The 12,325-nt window shown below is 43.5% G+C and overlaps 1 protein-coding gene across 2 annotated transcripts in view; it reads left to right on the plus strand.

The window, feature by feature from the left end:
• The window catches only part of nek10 (NIMA-related kinase 10), a 211,732-nt gene that overhangs the window by 116,266 nt on the left and 83,141 nt on the right, over positions 1 to 12,325 (plus strand). For both annotated transcript variants that reach the window (XM_068002825.1, XM_068002817.1), the window contains exons 25-26: positions 5,189 to 5,259; positions 8,653 to 8,866. In XM_068002825.1, coding sequence (XP_067858926.1) covers positions 5,189 to 5,259; positions 8,653 to 8,866 — 285 coding nt within the window. The remainder of the gene's footprint in view (positions 1 to 5,188; positions 5,260 to 8,652; positions 8,867 to 12,325) is intronic.

The following is a 12,325-nucleotide window of genomic DNA, read 5'->3' on the forward strand; positions in this document are numbered from 1 at the left end:
CCAGTGGAAATAGTTTCTCTCTATCCACCCTATCCATTCCCCTTAATATCTTATAAACTTCGATCAGATCACCCCCTTAACCTTCGAAACTCCAGAGAATACAACCCCAATTTGTGTAATCTCTCCTCGTAACTTAACCCTTGAAGTCCGGGTATCATTCTAGTAAACCTACGCTGCACTCCCTCCAAGGCCAATATGTCCTTCCGAAGGTGCGGTGCCCAGAACTGCTCACAGTACTCCAGGTGCGGTCTAACCAGGGTTTTGTATAGCTGCAGCATAACTTCTGCCCCGTTGTACTCCAGTCCTCGAGATATAAAGGCCAGCATTCCATTAGCCTTATTGATTATTTTCTGCACCTGTTCATGACATTTCAATGATCTATGTACCTGAACCCCTAAGTCCCTTTGGACATCCACTGTTTTTAACTTTTTACCATTTAGAAAGTACCCTGTTCTATCCTTTTTTTGATCCAAAGTGGATGACCTCACATTTGTCCACATTGAATTCCATTTGCCACAGTTTTGCCCATTCACCTAATCTATCAATCTCCCTTTGTAATTTTATGTTTTCATCTACACTGCTTACAATGCCACCAATCTTTGTGTCATCGGCAAACTTGGATATGAGACTTTCTATGCCTTCATCTAAGTCGTTAATAAATATTGTGAATAATTGAGGCCTCAAGACAGATCCCTGCAGGACTCCACTAGTCACATCCTGCCAATGTGAATACTTACCCATTATCCCTACTCTCTGTTGCCTTTCGCTCAGCCAACTTCCCAACCAAGTCCGTACTTTTCCCTTGATTCCATGGGCTTCTAACTTAGCTAACAGTCTCTTATGTGGGACCTTATCAAATGCCTTCTGGAAGTCCATATAAATAACATCCATTGACATTCCCCTGTCCACCACTTTAGTCACCTCTTCAAAAAATTCAATCAGGTTTGTCAGGCACGACCCACCTTTCACAAATCCATGCTGGCTCTCCCTGATTAACTGAAAATTCTCGGTGTTCAGTCACCCTATCCTTAATTATAGACTCCAGCAATTTCCCCACAACAGATGTTAGGCTAACTGGTCTACAATTCCCCGGTTTCCTTCTCTCTCTCCTTTCTTGAAAAGCGGAGTGACATGTGCAATTTTCCAATCTAGAGGGACGGTTCCTGAATCTAGAGAACTTTGAAAGATTATAGTTAGGGCATCTGCAATCTGCTCACCTACTTCCTTTAAAACCCTGGGATGGAAACCATCTGGTCCTAGGGATTTGTCACTCTTTAGTGCTATTATTTTCTTCATTACTGTTGTTTTACTTATGTTAATTTTGTTGAGTCCCTGTCCCCGATTCAATACTAGTTTTCTTGGGATTTCCGGCATGCTATCCTCTTTTTCTACTGTAAATACTGACGCAAAGTAATTATTCAACATGTCTGCCATTTCCCCATTGTCAATGACAATATCCCCACTTTCAGTTTTTAAGGGGCCAACACTGCTCCTGAGCACCCTCTTTTTCCTAATATAACTATAAAAGTTCTTCGTATTGGTTTTGATATCCCTTGCGAGTTTCTTTTCATACTCTCTTTTTGTAGCTCTTGCTATCTGTTTTGTGACCCTTTGTTGATCTTTGTATCTTTCCCATTTGCCAGGATCTGTGCCATTTTTTGCCTTTTTGTATGCCCTTTCATTATGTCTTATACTGTCCCTTACCTCTTTAGTTGTCCATGGCTGTTTTTTTTGGCAAGTAGAGTTCTTGCCCCTCAGGGGTATAAACCAGTTCTGTATTTCGTTAAATGTTTCTTTAAACATTTCCCACTGATCATCAGTCGTTTTACCCATTAACAGATTTGCCCAGTTTACTGTGGACAGTCTCTGTCTCATCCCATTGAAGTCGGCCTTGCCCAAGTCTAGAATCTTAGCAGCTGATTCACTTTATTCCCTTTCAAACACTACATTGAACTCGATCATATTATGATCGCTATTGGATAGATGTTCACGCACAGTTAAGCTGTTAACTAAATCTGGTTCATTACTCATTACTAAATCTAGTATGGCTTGCCCCCTTGTTGCCTCTAGGACATACTGCTGTAGAAAACTATCCCGGACACACTCAAGAAATTCACTACCTTTCTGACAGTTGCTAGTCTGCTTTTCCCAATCTATGTGAAGGTTAAAGTCCCCCATTAAGACCACTATGCCTTTGTTACACGTTTGTCTAATCTCTGCATTTATACAATCTAGCACTTCAGAGCTGCTGCCAGGGGCCTATACACAACTCTCACTATCGTCTTAGATCCTTTCCTGCTTCTCAATTCAACCCATAAGGTCTCTGTTGGCTGCTTACCTCTCGTTATATCCTCCTTTATCATTGAATTGATTTCATCTCTAATCACTAAGGCTATTCCTCCCCGTCTTCCATTTTCCCTATCTCTCCTGTAGACATTATAACCCGGTATATTTAGTTCCCAATCCTGACCATCCTGCAGCCAAGTCTCAGTAATAGCTATCATGTCATACCCTCCAATTTGAATTTGAACCTGTAGTTCATTTAATTTATTCCTTATACTCCGTGCATCTTAGTTGGGCCACACACCCTAGCCTGACCTTCAGCTTTGATGCTGGGTTAATTGCCTTACGCCTTCTAGTTTTCACTATATCTGTCGTGTCTAAAGTACACTTTCTTTCTGCTGCTCTACGCTTTTCCCTTTCACTTGTTCTTGAACAACTGTTTGTACTATTTGTATTGTAAATTTCCCCTGGGTCTTCCCCTCTCTTGCTGCTCTCAACTTTACTCCCTTCTGACTCCCCGCTAAGGTTCCCATCCCCCTGCCACTCTAGTTTAAACCTTCCCCAACAGCACTAGCAAACACCCCCGCGAGGACATTGGTCCCGGTCCTGCTCGGGTGTAACCCGTCTCGCTTGTACAGGTCCCACCTTCCCCAGAACTGGTCCCAATGTCCCTGGAATCTAAATCCTTCCCTCCTACACCATCCCTGGAGCCACGCATTCATCCTGTCTATTCTCCTGTTCCTATACTCACTAGCACGTGACACTGGTAGTAATCCTGAGATCACTACCTTTGAGGTCCTGCTTTTTAATTTATCTCCTAACTCCTTGAATTCACCTTGCAGGACCTCATCCCTTTTTTTAACCTATGTCTTTGGTACCGATATGGACCACGACTACTGGCTGTTCACCCTCCCCCTCCAGAATGCCCTGCAGCTGTTCCGTGACATCCTTGACCCTAGCACCAGGCCGGCAACATACCATCCTGGAGTCACGTTTCGGGCTGCAGAAACGCCTATCTGTTCCCCTTACAATTGAATCCCCTATCACTATAGCCCTGCCACTCTTCTTCCTCCCCTCCTGTGCAGCAGAGCCACCTGTGGTGCCACGAACTTGGCTCTTACTGCTTTCCCCTGATAAGCCATCTCCCCCAACGGTATCCAAAGCAGAATATCTGTTTGAGAGGGAGATGGCCCCAGGGGACTCCTGCTCTACCTGCCTAGTCCTTTTACTCTGCCTGGCGGTCACCCCTTATATAAAAGATTATTTAAAAGTTACAAAATGTTAAAAAAAATAAGTGTTTTTGTGGCTTCTGTAGCCTATTTTTGTTTCTGGTGCTACTTAGGCTTCTGTGAACTTTTCAGTCAGCTGCCCTTTTTTTTTGGTGCCAGCACCATTATTGGCACCAATGGGTTCCCTAATCAGAATCATCCGAACCAACATGTTCAGAATAAGAGGAGGACCTATGAAGGAATGTGAGACAGGTCAAGTTTCCCGAGAGGTTCTCCATGTCATCCTGCCAGCCCACGCACACCTGCATCTGCAGAGAGAGATGAAATCAGCTCATTTTGATTGATGGAGTGAAAGTGGAGGCTCCTGTTCCTATTGAAGCTGCACCAGCAGACCCCCAATATTATGACTACAAAATGTGAATGCCTGACTAACTATTTTGCTGGATGGTTTTTCAAAGGCAAGCCAATCACATGCTTTACGTGATTCTGCATGAAAAAAGACATCGCTGGGTGATTAAGAGCCAGTACTGTCTGATTGGCCATGCTCACCAGCCACTTCTGCAGGCCATGGCAAACCTACCTGACAGTGACTGTGGGAACCTGTCTTGGGATCTGGGTCAGCAGTGGGGCAGATGCAGAGCAGTGCCATCTGCTGCAAAGACACCTGCGGCTACTGTACAGCACAGGGCTGGCACATGCAGAGCCAGTAATGATTAGCGTGGCCAGAAATTTGGTGCAACTCCTTGCAGGAATACTATGCTGACCTATGAGGATGACACCATGGCGTGAAACAGAGGACAACCTTCCTTGCAAGTGTCTCATACAATCATACCTCTACATAAGTAGACATCAAACAGGATCATGTGCTGGGTTGCTCTGCTTCTTGCCTGTAGACTTACAGCACCGTGAGCTCTCTTTTACTTTTCAAAGTATGGTAGCTGGACTAGTAATCCAGAGGCCTAGACTATTAATCCCGAGATAGTGAGTTCAAATCCCTCCATGGAATTTAAATTCAATTTTTAAAAAAAATCTGGAAATAAAAAGCTGGTATCAGTTAAAAATAAGTGATCTATCAGTGTCGTAAAAATCCAATTGATTCACTAATATCCTTTAGGGATGGATACCTGCCGTCCTTATGTGGTCTGGCCTATATGTATATTCAGTCCCACATCAACATGGTTGACTTCTATCTACCCTCTGAAGTGGCCTAGCAAGCCCTTAACTGCTAGCAGTCAAAGAAGCTGGCCCACCACCACTACCTCAGGACAACTAGAGATGGGCTTATATCCCAAGAATGAATATTAAAAAAAAATTACCTCGCAATTTTTAATTCTCTGTCCTTTCAACTTTGGCAAAGGCAGCTGATAGGTTGAAATGAATTTCTGTTGCTCTGAATTTTTGTCTCCCATTATTAATTGTCCCCATTCCTTTAAATTTGACTTGCACTAAGTTTTTCTCGCCCATCACTCTGATCCTCCCCAGACCTGCACCTGGAATAATTATGCGCATTAGCTTACATTAGAGAATTGAGTGCTATTAGCACTTTACCTTTCAGATGGGATTTGCACCAGATCCTAACCACTTAGATCTGATTTTGATCTGCAGACAAAATTACTCTCAAAACTCTTGGATTTTTTTTTGCATATAAATAATTTTCTAAACTTTATTTCTAACAGATTGTAGAAGCAGCATATGAACCAGTACCAGAAGGACTCTACTCTTACAAAGTAATAGAGACTATCAAAAGGTAATGAGTGCTTATTGTCAAGTACTTATTAAAAGAGCATTCTTACCTGACTCAAACTGAATTTTTCTCAATAAAATCACGAATCCTCAAGACTGCATGTGCCATAAAGAAAACAACTACTAAAAATGGTTGAAGTTGCTTTTAGACAGTGTTTAAAAAGCAATCTAACTGACCACTGTATGTTGAGTCTTCATCCAGTTCCAATAGAGCGACAAAGGTATAAGGGATACTTTGTGGGATGAAGTGTTTGTGTTAGAATAAGCAATCAACCGCACAATAAATGAGTATCTATTAAGGAAAAGTCTTAATAAATATTCTCACTAGCAGTCAACTAGATACTGTTGATTTACTTAGCCCCTCAGTAAAGGTGATGTGTGCCATAAGTCTATAGCAGTATATTTTCAGAAAGTTAATTGAAAACCAGAGATGAATGTTTCTTATTTTTATATTGTATCAGTAAGATTATAATGTCAAAAGTTTTAGAATTTGGCAAGCACTACTAGTTAAAGGTGCTGCCCTTCGGTATTTATGCTACATCAAGGGTATTCACAAGAGATATTTTCAGTATTTACAGCCCACCAAGTTTCAGTGGTGGCATGTTTTTCTGTAGCTAATCAGGGGAGTCAACTTAACAACATTTTGTGTCCAAAATATTCCATCAATTGGGCCTTCATATCAGAGGCAGTTTTTGCATAAATCTCCACATAATCACTTCTGGAGAATTATTTTCTGTCAATGTAGGAGAAAGCCTTATGGTTTCTACTATGCAGGCAGTTCAGGGAACAGAGGTTTCTAAGTGTCATTGTGGTGCTCATTTTTATATCGGAATTTATAGTACTTTCTGTGTGACCTGTTCAACTCAGTTTCTTGAATTGTTGGTAGATATTGGCTCACTACTAAACTAAAGATTTAAGGGTATTTCTTGACTCCAACTTGTTGACTTCCAGAAATGATGTGGCTGATTTTAACTATTGGCGAACTTCAGTTGAATGATCAGGCTACCCGCCCAATGCCATCAGGAAGAGGCCTGAACCAGTTCAGGCCTCTTATGATTCTCATTGGCGAGCAACTTCTGCATTTTCTGCAATGATGGGCAACTCGCCGAATTTGAGGGTGAGATTTTTGGCGGGTGTGGTGCCTATTTAAAGCGTGCTTGCACCACATAAAACGAATGTCATTGTACTCTTCTGAAATTGTTGTTGTGATTCAGAGATTTGGGGTGAGCCACGTCTCAAGAGCTCCAAGGTTCAGTGATGCAGAAGTGGCGGTTTTGATGGAGCAGGTGAGGACCCACCGACAGGTCCTCTTACCCTCAGATGCAGGATGGTGCCCAGGCAGACACTGCAGAAGGCATGTAGGGAGATGGCAGAGAATGTAAATGTCAGATGCATCATCCTTAGGACATGGATGCAGTGCCGCAAGACGTTTAACGACCTTGTCTGCACAGCAAGAATGAGAATGATGGGTTGATATCTCTATTCCTCAACATTAGATTTTTCCACAGAATTCCCCCACCCACCCCCACTCTAAGCACTTCCTTCCCCCATTCCACCTGCTTCTCCAATCACAAGGGTACACTGCACCAACCCATTAACACATTTTATGCTGCTTTCCTCAAAACAGTTACAAGCAACTGGAAAGCATTTCAGTCCTCCACTAACTGCTTTCATATTTCACACTGGAGCCACTTTCTTGCACATAACCACCTCCCCATCATGCTCACAACTTGCTGCTTCTCTCTCTCTCTACATGCACACCATATGAAGCTGCCTCATTGCTGATCCCATTACAACAAAATGCACACTACCAAATTTCCACTCTTTCTGCAGGACATGATGGCTCACAGCCATGAGAAGACCAGAACTGGGGGAGGACCAGCCTCCATCTGGCCAAACATATCACTACCCCAGGATCTGGGTATGTCAGAGGAGTCCTGTCTTTTCCACTTCCTCTTTACAAGATAGGCTGCCACAGAGTTATGCCATCTGCTGCCCAATGATCTACGAACAACATCTGGATCAGGAACATCTCTTTCTGTAGAAGTGAAGGTTACCACACTATGTTTGGGCTTTTATGCTATATATCTTCTAGAGTTCAGCATCACTGGTCCTTCACATCAGCAGATCTTGTGCTCCCTATGATCGGGAGTGTGCCTTTTACTCCCCAATATCTAGGTAAGCAATATTCTGTAATCCAACTATTGGAGTCACATGATTCTCCTCTTTTCAAAAAAAAACAAACTATCAGACCAAGACTGGGGCTCTAAACCAACAATTTTTAATCATATAGAAATATCCAGAAATGTTATACCCAGAAATAGACAGCGTGTTATATAAGTTCTATTGCAACAAGAGAGAGAAATGGGTGTTTCAACACGGCACTGAGATCAGGAGAGAATGTGAGGCTGGGTTTAGTGCGATGAAGTAGGAGGGAGGCAGTGGAGGCCTGAGAGGTAATGGCTAGAGCTCGGGTTTGGGAGTGGAGTGGGCAGCACTCATTGTGAGGAGGGGATTAAGGCTTGACTATGCGGAAGTCAAGTGCACAGAGATGCATTCTTGCCAGTCTCGAGTCGACTACCAGACATTCTTTGGGAAGTGTTATGAAAATAATTTATTGAAGCAATATTTTGAACCAGCCAAGGAGCTGATGTGTGAGCTTATTCATTTGTAATTGAAATTGTGGTTATTAATTATGGAGGTACATCCCAATATAAAAAAACATGGCCCTGAAAATCTGCCAAGCTTTCAACGCATTTGGATGGGTGGAGACTTGTGGTGGGACCCAGTCATGCCGGGTCGCGTCCTATTTGTTGATGTGTTCGGATTTCTTTTGGGGGCAGGGGGTGGTGAGGTTGTTACATCTGCCCCTTACAGCCTGATGCCCGAAATGGAGGCAGGACTGGCAGCTGCTGTCACTCGGTGGAATTACCACTACTTTCGCCTCTGGCGTCCGCAATGTACCGTACTACTAGCAAGAGGCAGGTATGCAGTTCTTTTCAACGATGGAAGTGGGGTCCACAGTTTGTTTCAGACAGATTTCTCGGCCTGGAACACTAAAGAAATGCAGATTTTGCCACTATTAAATTGTCCTTGCTAGAAAGTTTTATTAACATATGTCAATGTATTAGCAAATTATCAAACTTTTGTCTTAATATTTCGGGGAATAAAATACTCCGCATCCATACAGGATGTCCATGTTTGCCACCTCAATCTAGTCAAAGGTACTTCAGTGTATCTAGTGGTACAGTATGTGATGCTGGAATGTATGTTAGGTGTATGTGTATTTATGCAAATGTGTGTATATAAATGAATATGTGCAACTTTAAAAATCATGGCATTTTGATTTAAATTGAAACTCGTTTTGTATTTTTTATATATTTATTAATTCCTACAGGTGTTTGACCCCTGATGCAGAAGCACGACCAGACGTTGTCGAAGTAAGTGCGATGATCTCTGATATTATGATGAAATACATGGACAACTTATGCATGATGCAGCTAACTATGGAGAAGAAACTTGATCGGGAGAGAAGGCGCACACAGAGGTATTTCATGGAAGCTAACAGAAATGTAATGACGTACCACCACCAGCTCTCCATGATATCACAAGTAAGCATTATAGTTTTCTATGTTGAAATGTTAGTGGAAGTTTTAAGCTGCTAGAGTGTGTGCAGAATTAGGAAAATGTTCAGTCAGTGACCTCTTTTTGTGTGGAGCCTGTCTTTTTGTTGCCTTGTAAATTCTGGGAATCATTTTTTGTCACTAGGCTTATATCTGAAAGGTAACGATCTAGAAGGCGGTAAGATACTAAGAAGACTTTTTGTGGTGTTCTCTGCCTTTGTTAGTGTATATAATTGGCTAAAGTTAATAGAATGAATCTTGCTGCATAAAAACAGATACCTGATACAGTGCTATCGGTATTTTTGGAACTCTGGTTATTCTTATGATTTTTTAAAAATTGATCTTTGCAAAATTTTTCAAGTAGTTTGGCATTTCAGGAAAAATTGACAGTTTGTGAAAAATACTGGCCTTATAGACTACGATATGGTGCTATCTGGTAGAGGTAAAGGAAGCCAACGTGGAAGGGGGAAGAATTGCTTTAGTCGCTATTTGTATACATTCGCTTTGTAAATGCATTCATGCTTTCTTTGATCCGTATTTCTACATGAATCATAAGCACATTCTTTTTGAGTCTGTTAACTTTATTATAAATACTTTACTGGAAGAAATCTTTGTGAATTCATTTAGAATGTTATTACACATGACAAGCAAAGCAATTGGTCCCGAAAAGTGAGGACAGAATGGGATCAGCTGTGATGGTCTCTGGAGTTGAATGAGTCGTTGTTGTTCACGGTCTCGGCTTACACATGAACAATGACCTCTTGGGTGATATACTGGAGGGCGACTGCTACCCTTGCAGCAATTTCTCCACTTTCAAGACAGAAAGGACAATGGTGGTGGTGGGGAGGGTGAGGGATTGTGGTAAATAAAGAACAGAAGGAACAAATGATAGAGAAAGCAGGAAACGCAGAGAGCAAGGTGCAAGAAAATCAGGGAGAAATGAAGAGTGCAGTACTAAGTAACTAGTTGTTGAGAAACAAGGACAGCAATAAAATCAGATACAAAAAATATTACATTATAACATTTGGATCAAAATGTTTCTTGTGTGTAATGGGGTAAGAAAACATCAGGGAACATATGCAAAGTTTAATTGTTATGGGAACAGTTAAACTATTGTCACACTTTATTGGTGTGTTGAATATAGAGAAGAACCAAACAGAAAAGAGGGGCGTGCTACAAGAAAGCTTCCTCCTGAATCAGTGCCTGCAGAAAGTTCTGCTTTGTTACAAGGTATTAAAGCTGTGTAACACAATCTCATATTAGATCAGAGTGCAAGTGTTGAAATTACAGTTACCATAAAATCCAATATATAAGATTCTCCTTCATTTTTTTTGTTACACAAGTAGATCTTCCATGGCATTGCACATGGGTAGTTAAGACCAAGTGTTGTCTTCAGGCCAAGCAGAGTTAGGGGGAGGAGTGCAAAGGAGGGGAGAGGACGGTGGTGAGAGTCAGGAGGTAAGGGGACAAGGGAAAGTGGCCAGGGGAGGGAAGGGTGGTGGGGGTAGGGGGTGTGGAGGGTGGAAAAGTACCTTAGTGGGAGGGGCATCGTGGTTATTTTTTTATATTCGTTCATGGGATGTAGGCGTCGCTGGCGAGGCCGGCATTTATTGCCCATCCCTAATCGCCCGTGAGAAGGTGGTGGTGAGCCGCCGCCTTGAACCGCTGCAGTCAGTGTGGTGAAGGTTCTCCCACAATGCTGTTGGGAAGGGAGTTCCGGGATTTTGACCCAGTGACGATGAAGGACCGATAATATATTTCCAAGTCGGGATGGCGTGTGACTTGGAGGGGAACGTGCAGGTGGTGTTGTTCCCATGTGCCTGCTGCTCTTGTCCTCCTAGGTGGTAGAGGTCATGCTGTCGACGAAGCCTTGGCGAGTTGCTGCAGGGCATCCTGTGCATGGTACACACTGCAGCCACTGTGCACCAGTGGTGAAGGGAGTGAATGTTTAGGGTGGTGGATGGGGTGCCAATCAAGCGGGCTGCTTTGTCCTGGATGGTGTCGAGCTTCTTGAGTGTTGTTGGAGCTGCACTCATCCAGGCAAGTGGAGAGTATTCCATCACACTCCTGACTTGTGCCTTGTAGATGGTGGAAAGCCTTTGGGGAGTCAGGTGGTGAGTAACTCGTCGCAGAATACCCAGCCTCTGATCTGCTCTTGTAGCCACAGTATTTCAGTGGTGACCCCCAGGATGTTGATGTTGGGGGATTCGGGGATGGTAATGCCGTTGAATGTCAAGGGGAGGTGGTTAAACTCTCTCTTGTTGGAGATTGTCATTGCCTGGCACTTGTCTGGCACGAATGTTACTTGCCACTTATCAGCCCAAGCCTGGATGTTGTCCAGGTCTTGCTGCATGCGGGCTCGGACTGCTTCGTTATTTGAGGGGTTGTGAATGGAACTGAACACTGTGCAATTATCAGCAAACATCCTCATTTCTGACCTTATAGGAAGGTCATTGATGAAGCAGCTGAAGATGATTAGGCCTAGGACACTGCCCTGGGGAACTCCTGCAGCAATGTCCTGGGGCTGAGACGATTGGCCTCCAACAACCATTACCATCTTCCTTTGTGCTAGGTATGATGCCAGCCACTGGAGAGTTTTCCCCCTGATTCCCATTGACTTCAATTTTACTAGGGCTCCTTGGTGCCACACTCGGTCAAATGCTGCCTTGATGTCAAGGGCAGTCACTCTCGCCTCACCTCTGGAATTCAGCTCTTTTGTCCAAGTTTGGACCAAGGCTGTAATGAGGTCTGGAGCCGAGTGGTCCTGGCGGAACCCAAACTGAGCATCGGTGAGCAGGTTATTGGTGAGTAAGTGCCGCTTGATAGCACTGTCGACGACATCTTCCAACACTTTGCTGCTGATTAAGAGTAGACTGATGGGCTGGTAATTGGCTGGTTTGGATTTGTCCTGGTTTTTGTGGACAGGGCATACCTGGGCAATTTTCCACATTGTCTGGTGGATGCCAATGTTGTAGCTGTACTTGAACAGCTTGGCTAGAGGCGCAGCTAGTTCTGGAGCACAAGTCTTCAGCAGTACAGCCGGGATGTTGTCGGGGCCCATAGCCTTTGCTGTATCCAGTGCACTCAGCCGTTTCTTGATATCACGTGGAGTGAATCGAATTGACTGAAGACTGGCTTCTGTGATGGTGAGGATATCGGAAGGAGGCCGAGATGGATCATCCACTCGGCACTTCTGGCTGAAGATGGTTGCAAACGCTTCAACCTTGTCTTTTGCACTCACGTGCTGGACTCCGCCATCATTGAGGATGGGGATGTTTGCAGAGCCTCCTCCTCCCGTTAGTTGCTTGATTGTCCACCACCATTCACGACTGGATGTGGCAGGAGTGCAGAGCTTTGATCTGATCCGTTGGTTGTGGAATCGCTTAGCTCTGTCTATAGCATGTTGCTTCTGCTGTTTAGCATGCATGTAGTCCTGAGTTGTAGCTT

The sequence above is a fragment of the Heptranchias perlo genome, chromosome 2, assembly GCF_035084215.1.
Source record: "Heptranchias perlo isolate sHepPer1 chromosome 2, sHepPer1.hap1, whole genome shotgun sequence".
NCBI classification, from domain to species: Eukaryota; Metazoa; Chordata; class Chondrichthyes; order Hexanchiformes; family Hexanchidae; genus Heptranchias; species Heptranchias perlo.